The sequence below is a fragment of the Struthio camelus genome, chromosome 2 (assembly GCF_040807025.1).
Source record: "Struthio camelus isolate bStrCam1 chromosome 2, bStrCam1.hap1, whole genome shotgun sequence".
NCBI lineage: Eukaryota > Metazoa > Chordata > Aves > Struthioniformes > Struthionidae > Struthio > Struthio camelus.
In genome coordinates this window covers 16980969-16998016 of record NC_090943.1, presented here as the reverse complement: position 1 = coordinate 16998016, position 17048 = coordinate 16980969, and the positions used below count along the sequence as shown (strand labels likewise).

The following is a 17048-nucleotide window of genomic DNA, read 5'->3' as shown; positions in this document are numbered from 1 at the left end:
TGGGATGCATACCTAAGCTGTTATTAGAGTACTGTGCTTAACTGACACCGTATGCAGAGCTAACATCGCATTATCAACCTACTCGTACATGATAGTGCCCTGCTCACAACTTCAAGGAATGCATTTCATGCCCAACTTCTTAACGGCATAACAACGGGCTATCTATCCTAAACTTTTATCCAGGATTGTTTCCGGGACGTTGTCAACATCCCACAGGCATTTTCTCTGTTCCTGCTTCCTCGCTGAATATGGTTAAGTTTTGCTTTTTCCTATTTCAAACTGAGATGGTCAATCTCATCCCAGCCTCAAATAAATTCCTCCGACCTGTAATAGCAAATTGCGTCACCACAATCTCACTGACTTCGAAAAGAAAGCACCAGAGGTACGTGTAGGTTCCATACCACAAAAATCAACCAATTTCTTTAGACAGTCAGAGAGAGATAGTGACTAAACTGCTCACTGGAGGAGCCACTCTTCACCGCTAGAGTTCCTAACTTGAACCAGTATTTCAGGTGCATGGAGTATCTTCCAATACCTTCCAATATTAAACAAAATGGAACAGAAAGCTTTGGTGCAACCAAAGTCTACCGTAATAAGGTGCAGCATCCAGTAAATTGCCACTACTACTAAATAGTTTGAAAAGAGGCGGAGAGGGAGGGAAGAAAAAGCAAAGCACTTTTCATCACCTGAATCCCCTGACACAAGCGTCAACTGGTATGGGACTTTTCTTGAACTTGACATTTGGCCTTATTTGTGGTAAGCTGCCATGCATTTCCTCTCGAAATTCTCTAGCTAAGGATATCAGATCATTTTCACAGAGATGCATGTGAAGTAAGTTAGTGACCTCAATAACTAACTAAAAGGTAAAATTTAACAGCCTATGACGCCATTAAAACGAGCTCGCAGAAAAATCTCTTCCATCTCTAAACTGAGGTATTTGTAGAAACGTTGCTTTAGATAAAATTGTATCAAATCCTTATTGCTCTCTCCCCCTTGAATCAAATTATGAACATATCAAACATACATTCTGTTTAGCAATCTTAAGTATGAGTCAAGAGTGTTTAAAATTACGCAAGACAGATTAGACTGGAATATAAAATTAATGCCTCCTATTATACACAAAAGAGAAGAGTTGGACAAAGGGGAACATAGGCAGGAAGCAATTTTTAATCAACTACAGGACTCCAGAACAGAGCAGCATGCAAATTAAATAAATAAATGTTTCTACTCTCCTCATTTGCCTCAAGATTCTTTAGATTACCCGAGCTCCAACATTAAATTACCATCACTAAAAGAGTTCTTAAAAGGGAATCTTCCCTTTTAAGATTACTTTGGCTTCCACAATCTCAAGGGTGGAGTTTTCTCTTGTTAGTAAGCTTGTCAGAAACTTCATATGGACTTTCCTGATCCTACAGCAAAGGAAAAAAAAAATCCAGACTTGAAACCGATTATTCCACTAGAGTATTTGTAATGATATGACATTCACCTAGTTCTGCATGCCCCAGCAAGATGCTAAAGAACTTAGTATCAGCAAATCATCCATCAGCAAGGCAACTGTTATTTTAAAAGTATTTGAATGCCGTGTACACAATTGCTTTTAAGTAGAAGAAAATACATATTTTAATGGAAGCACACACAGGAACCAGTTTCTTAAATCAGTAAGAATGCCCTGACCAAAAACATCAGAGTATCATTACTGAAACTTAAGTATGCAATTTCAAGACTATTCACACACATACTCACTTCATCTCAACTACATGCTTACTTAATTCACTCATATTTTTAAATTATGGTGACTTATGGCCATTGACATTCTAATTCAGTCTTTTCCCTTGATGGAGAACAGCTGTTTCAGCAGCAGCAGAGTCTAGACATTTTAGCCTCCCAACGCTACCCGCATGGATTTCGGAGAAGCAAGGCATGTCTTCTGTCTATGCACTGCTTGGAAAAGAGCTGTGATAGCTGTGCCGGAGGTAGTTCCACAGAGGGGACATGATCCTTAAGCATGCCCAAACTCAGTAAATGTGAAACTGAGTACTGCTTTGATTGGAAGCATCTGTTAGAAAATGTATTTAATTTAAGTGCTCTGAAGAATTTGAATGAACGTTAGGCTTATCTTCATCAGATGTTAAACAGCATTTAGGAAGTACTGGCTAGTCGTACTGGTATCAGAAAAAAGATCAAGTATGTTCAATAACGGCATTTTATCAAACAAGCGGTTTTTAAGAATTTCCAAAGACAAAGGGAGCAAAGATGACAACAATTACAGATTTTAAAGGTGCAAAAACACATTTTAAACTATTTAAACCGCTTGCTCAAGTACCCAGGGGACAGAAAACAACCATTTTTAAGGCTAACAACTGCACATGCAGACTTAATTCCATCTTCTGTGCAGCCCGTTAGTTATATCGTAATACACATGCACAGGAAAGTATTAAGAACTGAACGAGCAGTTGCACAAGTTTCAGGTTCTGGGTGCTTAACTCTTAAATCTGCTTTTAGCAGCATTAATTAAAATTAAGGAACAAAAATGGAAGTCTATGCCTGAACTTTAAGAGAACTCCATATAGTGTATCAAGCCTGGCAAAAATCTAATAGAATAAGAAAAGTGCTACTTTAAAGTTAGGAAGAGAACAAAGACTAACCATTGGACCACATGCTTGCCCAGAAGATGGAAAAAGAGAGTATTTACTTACCAATAAAGCTTTAGTCCTTCTCACCACTTCTGCAATCTTTTCCCCCACTGAGATTCAGAAAAGTTTACCTGATGAAAAATTTGCATCTAACCTATACAAGCATGAATGTAAGCAAGACTAAATGGAAATGCAACTTTTAAAAATGTAGTTCTGAATAACTAAAATCTTAGTATAGCCATAGTAATACCATAATTTACATCAGAGTAACAACCTCACTCAAGAAAAAAAAAAAAAGGAAAAAAATGAAGCAGGATAATTCCCATACCCACGGGACCATATTCATACAGCACAGTGGACTGTTATTAACCTTAGAAATGCCGTTAGTCATATTTTCCCTTTATTTCTCTGATACTTTTAATTAAGTCTCCTAATATGTATCTCTGTTCACACAGAAATCTTTGTGAGGCACTACTTCAGGTAAAGATCCTAGGAAGTTCATACTTCCTGACATTTAAAATATGCCTCAGAAGTGGATGTGAGGTCCTTCAAATATATAGTTTTGATTTTCTTCATACACAGCTAAACATTTTTAAATCTTTTTTCAAAATAAATATATTTAGAGTGATTTCCTACAAGGATGAAGGTTCTAAAATTTATTAACAGTCTTAAAAAAAAAAAAAGTTTTTTATTTTTGAGGTAAGAGAGCCAAGAGCGTTTTGAGGGGTGTGGGAAGCAGGCTGTATCCTCTCTCCTTTTGGAAAAGGGTATGAAACAAGTATAGTTTTCATTGCTATGGTTGGAGACCATCAGATCTAGGATGCTTGTAAAGCTACGCGTACTTCCTTTCTAAAACACAAGTTATTTAACATGAAAAAAACAACAACAACCACCACCTCAAATAACCAAAGTTGCCTTTGGACTGCTGTTTCAGCTGTTGCCTTCATCTTTCAATCTACTTGGAACCTCAATTTACAATTGTAAAAAGAAAGACAGAAAGAGCCACACAAATTAACATCCTTTAAAGAAATTTTTGCAAGAAAATAAGCAAATTGACTTCCTCTACTCCTTTTTACAGGCAGTTTGTTATGAACCAAAATACACTTGCGTATCTTAGCTGAATTTGCACTATCAGAGTATTAACTAACCTGCTCGCTGGTTCTCATAATTAAAGCAGTTAATTAAAAATAATTTAAAAACAGAATTTTTAGACAGTACAGTAGATGTGTAATGTTACATAAGTACTGCACTTTTGAAAGATTAGATTTTTTAAGATGCATATGCTTCCTTGTAATTTTAGTTTCTTAGGTTCAGAAACAGAGCTGGCAACAGTCACAACATGTTTACCCTGGGAACTTGGGAGCTAAATCAACTGTCAGAACATACTAGCAGTTGATAACTTCAAGTACCACTGACTGTGTGCCAAAGAGCTTTTTACTGTAATGTCTTTAACCTCCAAACAAAACCACTAACTAAAGTCATGACTTGCTAAGCATAAAGGTATATTCTACTTGTCAACTGAATTAACAGCACGTTAAGACCCTTAGTTGCCCTTCTGTTGTAAATGGTTACTATACCACTTTTATCAGATATATATTTTAGATTTAGGTCCAACTTAGTAAGGGTTTTTGGCCTTCAAAACACTCTTACAGAACATCAATACTTACCTGAACTCTCAAGTTCTAGCACAAAGACGTTGTTTCCTGCGTTTATTCTTTGTAGGAACAGGATGGGAGAAAGATAAGATGAAAGGGAAGCCAAATAGTTTCCTTTTTGTGCATCAAAACACTAATTAGTCATTTCAATAATCTTGTGACATGATGCTTGAATATTAATCTCTTTGATTGCGTTTTTCCCAAGGGAAAGTTATTTAGTCAAGAGGAGAGCTCTTAACTCCAAGTATGTGTTCATTTAAAACTACATTTATGCAAAACTCAAAGCAATGTTCGAATTCTATTTATAAAATAGTTATAAATGGCTGCTCTCACTAGCTGAAGTCCCTCCACTCTCCCTATACACATACACACCCTTACGGCCACTTTAACGTCTATTTGTAAAGAAACAGATATCACAAGGTATCCATTATTTGTATGCACTACTAGAAAAAAAAAAAAAAACTTCAATTCTTCAGCTGCTACGTATCCCACAAAATTCCTGACTTCTAAAAAGACTATGTGAAGTTTAGAAAGAGAAACTAGCAGTGTATTAACCTGCGATATATGTCATAAGTTTAGTCCGTTACCATGTCTCTTTGTGGTCAACACCAATGCAAAACTAAAGAGAAAGCTTTCTGGGAGGACAGAGGGAAGGAGGGAAATTTAGCAAGCCTGCAAAACCATGAAGAAGAGTCTAACATCAACTGCTTTACCTAAAATGTTCCTAAAAGGATTCAAGAAGACACCTGTGTTTACCAATGGCAAACAAATTTTGTGCACGCACGTGTATTTAGAACAAAGGCACAGGGGAAACTAACTGTGAGAGGTGTTTACTTGCACTCAGAGCTCTAAGAGTGTTATTTGCAAAATCTAGCCTTCAGAATTCAAGTATTACATTAATCACAGAAGCAAAGTCTCATAATTAATGCTTAACAGTCTTCCCTTGCTCACCATACTTTTCCTTAGGTGGGACACACATCTGTGCATGCATGGAGGTTATATAGTTACCCCATATAATTTGCCTTGCAGTTAACGAGTCTTTGGGATAGAAAACAGTAGAAGACAGCCATGTGAACTTTCTGCGTATATAAATGCGCACACACACACACACACTCACTTTAACTGGAAAACAAACCCAGCAGTCAAGCATCACAGCAGATGCACTTAAAATTCTGAAACAAGCGGAAAAGAAGGGTGCTCTCTCCTATCAGAATCCACAGGTATGAATTCAGAATATACCTACTGTATTGAAAAAGCAAAGAGCATCTAAGTATGCTTACCTACTGTTTAAATATTACTTTTATTAAACGGGTACCACTCTAACAACGGGTTTTGAGAATTACTGTTTCACAAAATAACCCAAAATATCACCACAGTTCATAATATGCATTTTAGTGGATATTAAAAGCAGTTTATGATCTGTACAAGATTGGGAGATGTTACATAAGTCATGTTAACATGATGGGCATTTATACAAAAAACAAACAAAAAACCCGACCGGTTACAGAACGAAGATAAGACCATGCAAAGTATCCTCCTCTCCATAAAGTACCTAGAAATTATACAATCTTAACACGTTTCATACAGTACTCACATAGTCAGTTAACTCAAACTGACAGTGCCACAAAGAGAAGTCTGCACTTAAATAAATCTATTTTAAATTTCAGATAAGTAACTCAAAGTTTGCTACATATAGAAGGATAAACAGGAACTTTACAGCCTGTCTGTCACTTTCAGAGGACAATGGCAGCTTGACAGCTAGCAAAATTCAAGTGTTAAATTGTCACATTTGTTCGTATCACTGTCAAGTCTTTATATAATTGCATTTCTGTAGTTTTGCTTGTACTGCTGTACTCAATGTACAAATTGGGAAAAAGACACTATACTAAGAAAATAATCTGAGAAAGCTGTCAGGTGTATAAACACTGAAAAACAAAACAAAATTCACACCACTTGCATAGCCCAGACTCTTTAACAGTAACAATCTTCAGCAATAACAGCTATTAAGTGTTATACTCCTCTTGGAATGTATTAACTGAATGATTAAGTGACTCTACGGTTGGAAAAGGTTCAAGTTTCACTCCCCATTGAGACAGCAAGACTGGGGGGCGGGGGAGGCAGACCTTCTGGCCTCCAAAATGTCTTACTCTGAGTAATATTTCAGTACCGATTTCCACGTTTCCGTGCAATAAACATCGGAACTTCACTTACTCTACGCGTCTCCTGAAGACACTTCCACGATTTTCAAATAAACCTAAACAGAAGCCCTTCCACTTCCAACTGCTGGCACCGAGCAGAGACGTTCGGTTCACGACCAGCAACGCAAAAAGCGAAGGGCCGGGGTCCCCCCGCGCTGCGGCGGGCGCGGGAAGCTGACGAGACTGCAGGCAGCCCGAGCCCTGCTACGCGTCCGAAGCAGGCCCGCCACAAGCACACGCGTGGGGGCGAAGGGAAAGGAAACAACGCGCCACCCTCGTCCCCTCGCACCGCCCGCCCCGGCCGCCGCGCGCTCCCGCGCGAGCAGCCACAACTTCCTCGCCGCCGCCGCCGCGCGCCCCCTCCGGCGGCGCCTGGCTCGGCAGCGCCACCCGGTGGGGCAGAGCGGGCACAGCACCGCCGGGGCCCGTCTCTCCGCCGCTGCCGCACAAGGCCCAGCCCAAGAACCAAGAGACAAAATGGCGGCGGCCCGCGGTATCACGTGACCCCCTTTGTGCCTTTCGGGGCCTGGCGAAAGGGCCCCGGCCGCGGCGGGGAACGGGCTGGGGGTAGAGGGAGCCGCGGAAAAGGCCGAGGGGAAGGTGCGGTAAGGGACAGCCGGGCTCGGCACCTTCCCTCCCCGGTCCCCCCTCCCGGCGGGCGGGGAGAGCGCGGAGAAGATGGCGGCCATTTTGTGCTTGCGCAGAGGCGAAGGTGGGGGCCCCGGGTGCGGGGGGGATGGAGGGACCCGGCCGAGGGGGGGGGGGGTCTCACGTACCGACTCCTCTTCCTTCTCCATGCCCGTGGGCATCTGCGGCACGGCCCGGTTAATGGAGGCATATTCGGCCAAGTCGGGCAGGTCCTCGCAGCGGAAGACGGGCAGCGGCTTGGACGCGTCCAGCGCCCGGGCCCGGAACGACAGTTTGCTCATGTTAGGCGGCGATGGCGGCTCCGGCTAGGGAGGGGGGGGCGACAGCAAGAGCGCTCCGAGCTGAGAGCCGGATCCCGCCGAGCGCTCTCATGGAGGGACCGGGGCTCCCCCGGCAGGGCGGGGCGCACTCCGACACGGGGCCCGGCGGCGCCGGCTGGCGCGGCTGGGCTGGGCGCTGGCTCCTCTCCTCCGCCGCTCCGGCTCCGCTCAATACGCCACGGCCAACATGGCGGACATTAAACCTCGACTGGCCGCCTCTTTCAGCCAACCCCAGCGCCACAGCCATTCCCACACTGCATCGCGCAGGGGCGCGGGCACAGCGCCGCCCGGGGGAGAGCGCGCGCAGCGCGGGCACGGGGAGCGCGGGCTCGGGAGCGCGGGAGAGCTCCGGCCGGCCGGCCGGCCGCCGAGCGGGCGCGGGGCAGCGCCGGCGGGGCTCGCAGCGGCTGCCCGCGGCCCCCGTCCCGCGCCGGGCAGGCAGGGCAGGGCAGAGCAGCCTGCGCTCAGCCCGGACGGCTGCGGCTGTCTCCCCCGCGCCGCTCCGGGGAGCACACGCGCTACTCCTGCGCGGGCCGGCGGTTCAGCGAGCCCCGAGTCCCCCCACTCGGGGGAGAGGCGGAGCGGGGAGGGGGGGGGTGTCTCCCTGCCGTTACCGAGGCGGAGGGAGCAAACTCGGCTCCCGGCTACGGGAAAGCGGGAAAAAGGGAGCCGGGGAGAGAGGGGAAGGAGCCAGCCCCAGCCGCCTCGGGGCAGGCTGGGGGACGGAGCCGCCGGCACCTGCCGCGGGCGCGGGACTTACCCGACCCGGCAGCCGAGGGGCGGCGGGGCCGCTTGTTTCCTTCCGAGCGCGGCGCCGCCGCCGGGGCAACGGCCGGTGCGGCGCGCCCGGCGGCGATTGTGACTTCAGGGGCGGCGGCGGCGGCGGGGGGGGGGGCCGGGCGGCGGGCAGCGCTCGGGGCGCCCGCCCCTCCCGCCGCGGCGGCAGCCGGCCGCCAGGGCCCCGGCCCGCCGGCCCCGGCCGCACCTGCCTGCCGGCGCGGCCGCTGCCCGCATCGCCACAGCAAGTTCGCGTCGCGCTGAACGCGGGAGCGGCGCAGGCGCCTCCCTCGAAACGTACCGGCCTGCGGGAGCTGGTCACCTTCAGGACGGCGTTTGCCGTCGGCTTCTCGGAGGCTTTGAGAAACTTGGTCCAGCAGCTAACTGCGGACACGTGAATTAGTTTAACCCTTGCTTGGATGCAAATTGCCCCTCAGGTACCGATTCAAGCGAGCTCGTTACAGGCAGAGGTTGGAGCTAATCTGAGCGTGTCTCATTAGGTAAGCTAGTTTAGGTCTCGGGGATTTAATTAAACCGATGCCCTGTTCTGCTCGCAGCGCGGCCTTGGGGACGCGGAGCCTCGCTCGTCTCGGCACAGTCCCCGCGCGCTGCCTCAGCTCGTCACCGAGCAGCCATGTAAACGTCAAAACGCGTCTCCCCAGCCCTGCGCGAGCGGCCTGGTTGGGGCCCGCCGTGGCACCCGCTGATGCCCGTTCTGTTTTCGCCTTAGAACGCAACATACATCTCTTCCCACGCCTCAAAAACCTTCTCAGTAAACCTCCACACCTCCAGTTATGCTCATTTTCATACAGATGTATCAGAAAATAGTAGTTTGCTTTGAATTCAAATATCCCTACTTTTAAAGCAAAATATTGTTGCATTGTGCAGCTATATGAGACTCAATAAGCGTAACTTGTTCTTTCTCCATCACATACTAGCCCAGGAAAATAGAACTCTAGGAAACGAGACACAAATGTAACAGAACGATTTCAAAAGTCTTAATTTGCTTGTTAATTCTTTTTAAGTCTAGTACGTCTATAACATAGGCAAAAGACATTTTTTTTAAACTCATCACCTCCTTAATAATAACACCACCATCCTAGACTTTAAAGAACTCCTAGTCACTGGATGAAATATCGCTAGGTGCAGTTGTTAATAGCACAGTTTCAATCTGAGAGTTCGCATCTCTGACTCCAGACAGGACACCCAAACTGCTTCACCTGCAAATCATTTAGCTCCACAACCTCTCTGGGAGAATAAATTTTGTCTGTAACGCAAATGGAGAACTCAGTGGAGGACCACTGCTATGAATAATATGACTTTTTTTAATGGGAAGGTTTTTTAAATACTGGCATAAACTAAATCACCACCACCACATTCACTTGTATTTCACTTGTTACACCAGAACGAAATACTGAAATTGCATGTTGCTTTTTATGCTAATTGGAAAGCTTAGGTGTTTACTAGCCAGAAATTATACTGATAAAGTATAAAATAACTCTCAATTGTATATGAAACATCAGCCGAGTTTTCCCGAAATATTACATGATTTAGTTTATCCAGCTAGCAGACAGGTAAGGCAAAAACAAAAATAAATGGCAACACGCTGTCATAGGGTTTACCTAAGGTGCTAACTGAAAAATGAAATACCTGGCAGCTAAGCAAAACATAAGGCAATTAAATATAACGCTCCACTTCCACTGATGAAAGGAAAACAATACATAATAAAAAGCAGAGTGTAAAAAACATTCTGAAATGTAAAGAAAGGAGAGTCAGGCTGGAATTTATCCTTAATTGACCTTTGCACTTCTAACCTTAACACAGGCCTGAGAGAAGTGCAAAACATGCAAAATGAACAATAACATTTGGATACAAACAGGACACTATGCATTAAGAAAGTTTTGGCCTGAAACCTCTTCGACTCGGCAGTTTTTAATGTTTTGCCAATAATAGATTGCTTCCATCTATTTTGGAGAAGTTTTCTTTTAATCTTTATTTGATCTTAAACTCATTTAACAGTAAAATAAGAAGCGTGATATTTGAAAACAAGAGATTTTAAAACAAATGTGATATCAGCACTGATTTCTGTACAGTTAAGGTGATAATAGGAAAAGGTAGGGACCTTTTCAGAGGCAGGTTTCTAAACAGACTGATATTTTTGTTTTACATTCCTTGGAGTTAGGATATGCAGATATATTTTAAGTTTTGCCATTTTTTTGGCATTTACATGTAGTACCAGTAAAGCAGTCATTATGTAGAACTGGTATCCTGTTTTCCATAATAACCAGAAGCATACTGTTTTCCAGCTCTCAGTTAAATATCACTATATGTATACAGTTGTTCTACAGAAGCATTATTTTTCCCCTTAATCTTAAAGGGGATAAATAAATGCATTTATACTATATTTTAACATATAGAAGACATATCACACTATACCATGTTGTTTGTCCAGTTTATTAAATATTAATAAATAAAAGTTTATTAAAGAAGCAAATAACATCATAGCAAGCATAATCCAGCCTCTCTCTATTTAAAGGTAGACAGTGTCCATTCTAAAAACTGTAATAGGATGAACGGTAATGCAATTGAAATGCAATGAAAACAGCATTTTGAATTGCTGTTCTTTTCTGTATAAACTAGTTGAAAATGAATCCTGCACTTTTTTTTTTTTTTTTTAAATGTTGGAGGCACTTCAGGGCTCCATCTTTTCCTGATCTCAAAACATTTAGTGTAATTAAAACAAAAAGCTTGACTAAAAGGAAAGAATTTTGTACAAGAATTTCAATACATCAGTTATCTAAGTGCTAAATATAACCAGACATTAAAGTACATTCAAAAGTACTACATTCAGATGGAGCTATTGCGGGGGGGGGGGGGGGGGGGGGGGGGGACGATCCCAGAATTTTATCCGTATAGGTCGAGGAAAGGGTCTCTTGTTACACTAACTCAGATTTATGAAACGTAAAAATGTGCTTTTTTTTTTGTTTGCAACTTTTGTGCAGAATTTGACAGGATTTACAAACTTTAATATTAATTTCATGTTTTAAAGTTTCTCCTAGCCAAAGAAAGTCTTTCAGTATATTCTTTCAGCATAAGCTGTACAGTCTTCTAAACAAGCACATAATATTGTCAGGTTCTAATCACAACACAACTACGTATAAAGGGTTTATATGTTAAATTCTGTGTGTCATTTTTGGTACCTTCTGGAATCAAGCAATTGTGTGTTTTAGGGCTATAAAATTCTAGGAGACAGTTGTTCAACTTCTGGCAAGTCTTTTTTTATTCTTATTATCATTTTTTGTATTTTATCTCCAATTACATTGTTGACAAGTATATTATAAAGGCTACTATTGAATGCATTAGTTTTCTATTGTTCTAGCTGTAAGAAAGTCTATTCATATGAGAAAATACCTCTTTGCAGCAATAAATAGTATTAGCACTAAACATTTTATGTCATTCCACTCTCCGGCCTCACCGGAAGGGTTTTGTTGTTGTTCTCCCTACCAAAACTAAAATGAGACACTGAAATCCACAGTCAAGCCGAGATCAGAAGTCAAGTACATTTGACTCTTGACATACATTCATTTTCTCTGACTGTTCTTCTCTTTTAACTACTTAAAACTGTAGTAGACAACAATAAGAACATGTTTAAAGTAAAACATGTTTCTTGTTTGCCCACCACTTAAACACAATTCTTACATACAGAAGATACTACTGTATTTTCATAAATTGAGGAATATGCTGTGCACACTAAATTATACATTTTCGTATCCATAAATATTTGGAAGATTTAATTTTTCTCACCTGGGCCAAGTTCGCACACTACTTCAGCTATTGCAGAACTCACTAACCCATCATTTAATTACATAGTAATTTTGATAAGCTGTTTTTTGCCTGTTTAGCTGCATAAATGCTGCCTGCTATGAACTGATAACAAAAAAGTATCACTCGTCATTATTTTCATTTTCAATAATCAGATATTAAGAAAAGGCTCACTATAAAGTTATCATACTGTAGTTTCCAGAAAGACTTAGCCTTAGGGGTATTCTGAAATAATAGAGCTGGGACTGCTCAGCCTGGAGAAGAGAAGACTGAGGGGGGGATCTGATCCATGTGTACAAGTATCTGAAGGGAGGCTGTCAAGGATGGGGCCAGGCTCTTCTCCGAGGTGCCCAGTGACAGGACAAGAGGCAACAGGCAGAAACTGAACCACAGGAAGGTCTGTCTGAACATGAGGAAAAACTTCTCTCCTGTGAGGGTGACGGAGCATTGGAACAGGTTCCCAGAGAGGCTGTGGGGTCTCCTTCCCTGGAGATATTCAAAACCCGTCTGGATGCGATCCTGGGCAATATGCTCTAGGTGACCCTGCTTGAGCAGGGGGGTTGGACTAGATGATCTCCAGAGGTCCCTTCCAACCTCAACCATTCTGTGATTCTGTGGTCATTCTCTTGCATTAAGCAATTGGGAATTCTCTAAGAATACAGCTACTGTGGTTTTACATTTGCTAATGATGCTTCTTTTAAAATTTGCGTCTCAGCTTTTTTTTTTGTTATGTTTTTTAGCATTATTCTAGCATTTTAGAATGCATTTTAGCATTTTAGCTATATTCTTTTAAATAATGTCAGCAAGCTACAGTTTGGATTAAAATGAGAAATATTGGGAAATATGACATTAGCGGTTTGTCATTTTATGAAATTCCACGTTATGGTAGAAAGTAGATGCATACAGAAATTATCTTAACAGCATAAAGATTTCATCCATAAATGAACTGATTCCTAGGGAATTTCATCTCATTTGCAGAAATCAACAGCCTGTTTTAAAATAGATAATGGTACTATCAAATATATTTAAGAGTTCAGACACCATACTACAACACTGGTGTAGAATGCCTCTGTGAGGACTTCTGCTGTTTTTGAAACATAATTTTACGTCTCATAGTTTTGGCATCTCAAATAATGGTATGATATACTAACTTAGTTATTTTAGTGCATTCATGGTTGAGATGCAATAGCTACAATGCCTGTTTCAAGTCCTTATTGTATCATAAGTTGAAATAGTGACTAGGTAAATCTATCTTCCTCAATCCTTTCCTCAAGGAGGGAAAAATAGTTTGTATCTTTATATATGATTTTTTTTCCTGTAATGAACAAGTACTGTGTAACCAAATCTTTTAATTATCTTTTATTGTTGTAAGCATTTCTGATTTACATACGGAATACAAAAAACAGTAAAAAGGGATAATACTGCAAGCATTTTTTTTTAAATCTCCCTATTTCCCGTACCATTCAATGACTAGTAAGAAAGAACATCATCCTTTAGATTCAAAAGCTCCCTATTTCTTATTAAATAGGGAGATATAACAGCCTGAAAAAATGAGAAGCTCTTAAGTGTTAAACATGAGCATGTGAGGTTTCCAGCATCACACCACTGACTGCTATTCTCATGAACAATATCTTACCAGAAACGACTAGTAAGGCAGTGTTATGAAACTATCCATCTCCTTACCATTCAGAAGGGAAACACAAAAGTTGACTTTCCTGGAACAAAATCTGAACTTTTAGCACTTAGTTGCAAGCGGCCATAATTAAAACTGGATAGGGAATGACCATGTGATCAATGGGTTTCACATTTTAAAGCTACATGCAGGAAATCGAAGGACAACAATACTATTTTGCATTAGGTAATGCTAACAAACACCAGATAGGCCCAACTTAACATTCATGCATTTCTCAGGCACTGAGCATGAGGCTGCAGTTTCATAATGTCTTATCTTTGTTAGCAATATCGGTGTCAGATGTCTCTGTCCCCATCTCTGCTCTGCCATTCATTCTTTCTCCTCCGTAGTCACATTGCTCCCTCGTTTGTGTCAGTACAACTGCTCATGAAGCTACACTGAGTACTAAGCCGGAAATAAGATCAGATACTTTAACAACTCAGCCAAAAAAGAGTGTATAAGTTGGATCCCCTGAAAAGACCCATGTTAGATGGTAAATTCCCCAGTTTACTACCATTGCCCTCTTCCTTCACATAATCCTGTCTTGAATTGAGTAGAATCGAGTAGTCTGAATAATCAAACATTTGCAAAAAAGAGTTTGAAAAATGATAAAACTGTATTTGCAGTTTAATACGACCTCAGAGAAGAACTGTCACATGCTAAATATTTGTAAACTTTTGCATAAGAGAATAGTGTCTGACCTAGACAATAAATGAAGGATTTATTACTTGCTTTCACTGATTACACATCACTGCGTATGGGTGGGGTTTTATGTTTCAAAAACGTATAAAAAGGCCCCAGGCAACATTTTTTCATGAGGGAAAAGGAGGAGTTAGATGCTGCTTTAACAGCATAATCCTGCGTGCAGAATGCGTTGTCAGTCAAACACATTCAAAAGTGAAGTCCAGCATCCTACGTGAAACGGTCTAAAAGTAATCCTGCAGTAAACAATGTACTGCAAGAAGTATTGAAAAACCTAAACTGAAGCTCAAAAATGTTATTCCACTGGGCTACATTATAATGGCAGAAAGAGAGGTAAAGGCATTGGACGCTTGCTATTATTATTAAGAGGAAATAAAGAACTGAGGAGTAGCAAAAAGCTATTAACAGCATCCCTACTTTTATAGCTATAACTAGAAGGATCTTGAAGATAGCACAGGTAGTCTGCCTCCCCAGGAGGAGCAGAGAAAGCCTGCGACTTGCTACTCCTGATGGTGGGGTTACCATCTTAAAGACTCAGTATTTGTCCCATTACTGGTACGAAATGAGCCAATTTTATCATTCTCAGTTTACCCTAAATGTCCCTGAAAGCACAAAGAGTTGGGGGGGGGGGGGGGCAGGGGAGAGGTTGGTACTATCAGAAAGGAATTAGCTTCCTTTATACGGCTTGTTCAGCAGACTTCAGTTTGTATGTGTGTATGGAAAACGCATAATAGTGGAAGCGGCTGTTCTGTTAGAGATAGCGGTGATAAAAATGCAAAACTTAGTCATGCCAAGACTCTTCTGTATGAAAAGAGATATATTCCCCTTTTTAAGTTTTACTATGCTCAGAATACTTATCTTAAGAATTTGAAGGGCTAAAAGAAATAATAAATTTGTGAGTTGCTGCTCTATTCTTCAATTCCATATTGTGTGTTCCCTTCAAAATGTTGTGCTAGACACCTTAAGTTCTTGCTTTAGTCATCTAATTCCATAAACTAATCTTTAGGATTAAGTAGTTTCCTATATACTAAAGGAAGAAAGAAAGAAAACAATTAATTTAAAATGTAATTGCAGAATTAAGGGAAAAGACAAAATATCTCCAAACGTCTGACTTCTTAATGCTCTGTTCTATAATTTGAAAAATGTCTATTCATTAAATTCATTTTCTTTTCTAGTGACTGTCTAGGTGATTTGTAAGAATACCAATGCTGTGATTTATTAATCACAGCAGGACAGCCTACATGAAATATGTAATTCCCACTAGGAATTATTTGATGCTCTGCTTACTCCCCCTCACTCTAACAGTTTGTTTCTCTTTTTACAGAGGTTCTAGGCTAAGCTAAAATTTGTTAATACTCTTGTATAATTATTCACAATTTGTATCAATAAGTTGAATGATTATTTTCCCATTTTTGGGGTAATAATGAGGCCAGTGCTGAATATAAAACTTCATTAGTAATTGGACCAGCAGATTAAACATCAGCTGTTGAAGCTAGTTCATTGCCTCACAGTATTTGCTTAGCACTCAGGACAAGCACTGAATTTCAATAACGTAATTTATAGCATAAATATAAACATATTTATAAATAGCCTGCAGTCTAGGATTTCCTACTTTTAACACCTATAGCCTTTAAAGTCTTGACTGCGGCTACACTGTATCTTTCTTGCAAGACTGCTTTGTTCAGTACCTTGTATTAGTGATTCACATACAACTCTCTTACTGTTTTAAAAGTTGCTGTAGTGAATAACGACTGAGAGGTCTTACCCAAAGTAAGCTTATTTTAAATCTCTTTAACACCAGTCCCTTTGCTTCAGTGTTAGATGATAACTGCTTCTAGGTATCAATTTCTGTCCAGCTCTATTTTAATTATATTTCTAAATAATTATTCTGGAATTATTTGCAGACTTAAAACAACTACTGGTATGGGTTTTATGGTTGGTTTCATGGTTAGTTTCTGATAGATCTCCAGCTTGGTTTTGCACACATTCCAGGTACTCTTCAATCTTGTAACCCAAAAATGAGCTTATTTTTCACTTTAATTCCTCATATTCCACTAGCAGTTCATTTTAAGGAGTGAAAAAGTTCCAAAGTGGAATACATGTGTAAACGAACTATGTATAAAACAGCTTCAGCAGCCCTGCTGATCTCACAGACCTTTATATTTGGCTGCTGCTGTGACATCCACTGAAGTTTATAGGAGCTGGAGAGTTCACCAGTGGGATCCTAGTCTGAGCTTGCAGAAACAGCAGTTTCAGTAGGCAAGCTCCCTTTTAATGCAGTCATTTAAGAAAATAACCATTTTTAGGAAGTTCTGAGAAGCTTTTAATTAAAGGCTCTGTTTTTGTGGTCATTGAACTTCCCCAGTCTTTTGAGCGTTTACAATACATGATGATCATCCATGAATTAGGTTTCCACAGGTGTGCAGAACCAAAAATAAACTTCTGTATTATTCTCCAGCTAAGTAGATATTTGATCAGGTACTAACATTGTCACACAGGCAAAAAGATCATGGCCATTAGTAGGACTTCATGAATAAACAAACAAACTTTTATCGATAATATTTTGTATTCTGAAGTACAACACATAATTATATTAAAATGACTATTCATTCTTCTGTCAG

At 41.3% G+C, this 17048-nt stretch overlaps 1 protein-coding gene across 4 annotated transcripts in view; it reads right to left on the bottom strand.

Annotated features, from left to right (window-relative positions):
• EPC1 (enhancer of polycomb homolog 1) overlaps positions 1-17048 on the bottom strand; it is a 72901-nt gene that overhangs the window by 46444 nt on the left and 9409 nt on the right. The window contains exons 1-2 of one of the 4 annotated variants that reach the window (XM_068934400.1): positions 8215-8294; positions 7263-7439 (exon numbers count right to left, since the gene is read on the bottom strand). The exons of 2 other annotated variants lie outside the window; for them this stretch is intronic. In XM_068934400.1, coding sequence (XP_068790501.1) covers positions 7263-7415 — 153 coding nt within the window. In that variant the 5' untranslated portion in view covers positions 7416-7439; positions 8215-8294. Of the gene's footprint in view, positions 1-7262; positions 7726-8214; positions 8295-17048 lie in introns of those variants that run through there. One more of the 4 variants, XM_068934401.1, reaches the window with a different exon arrangement.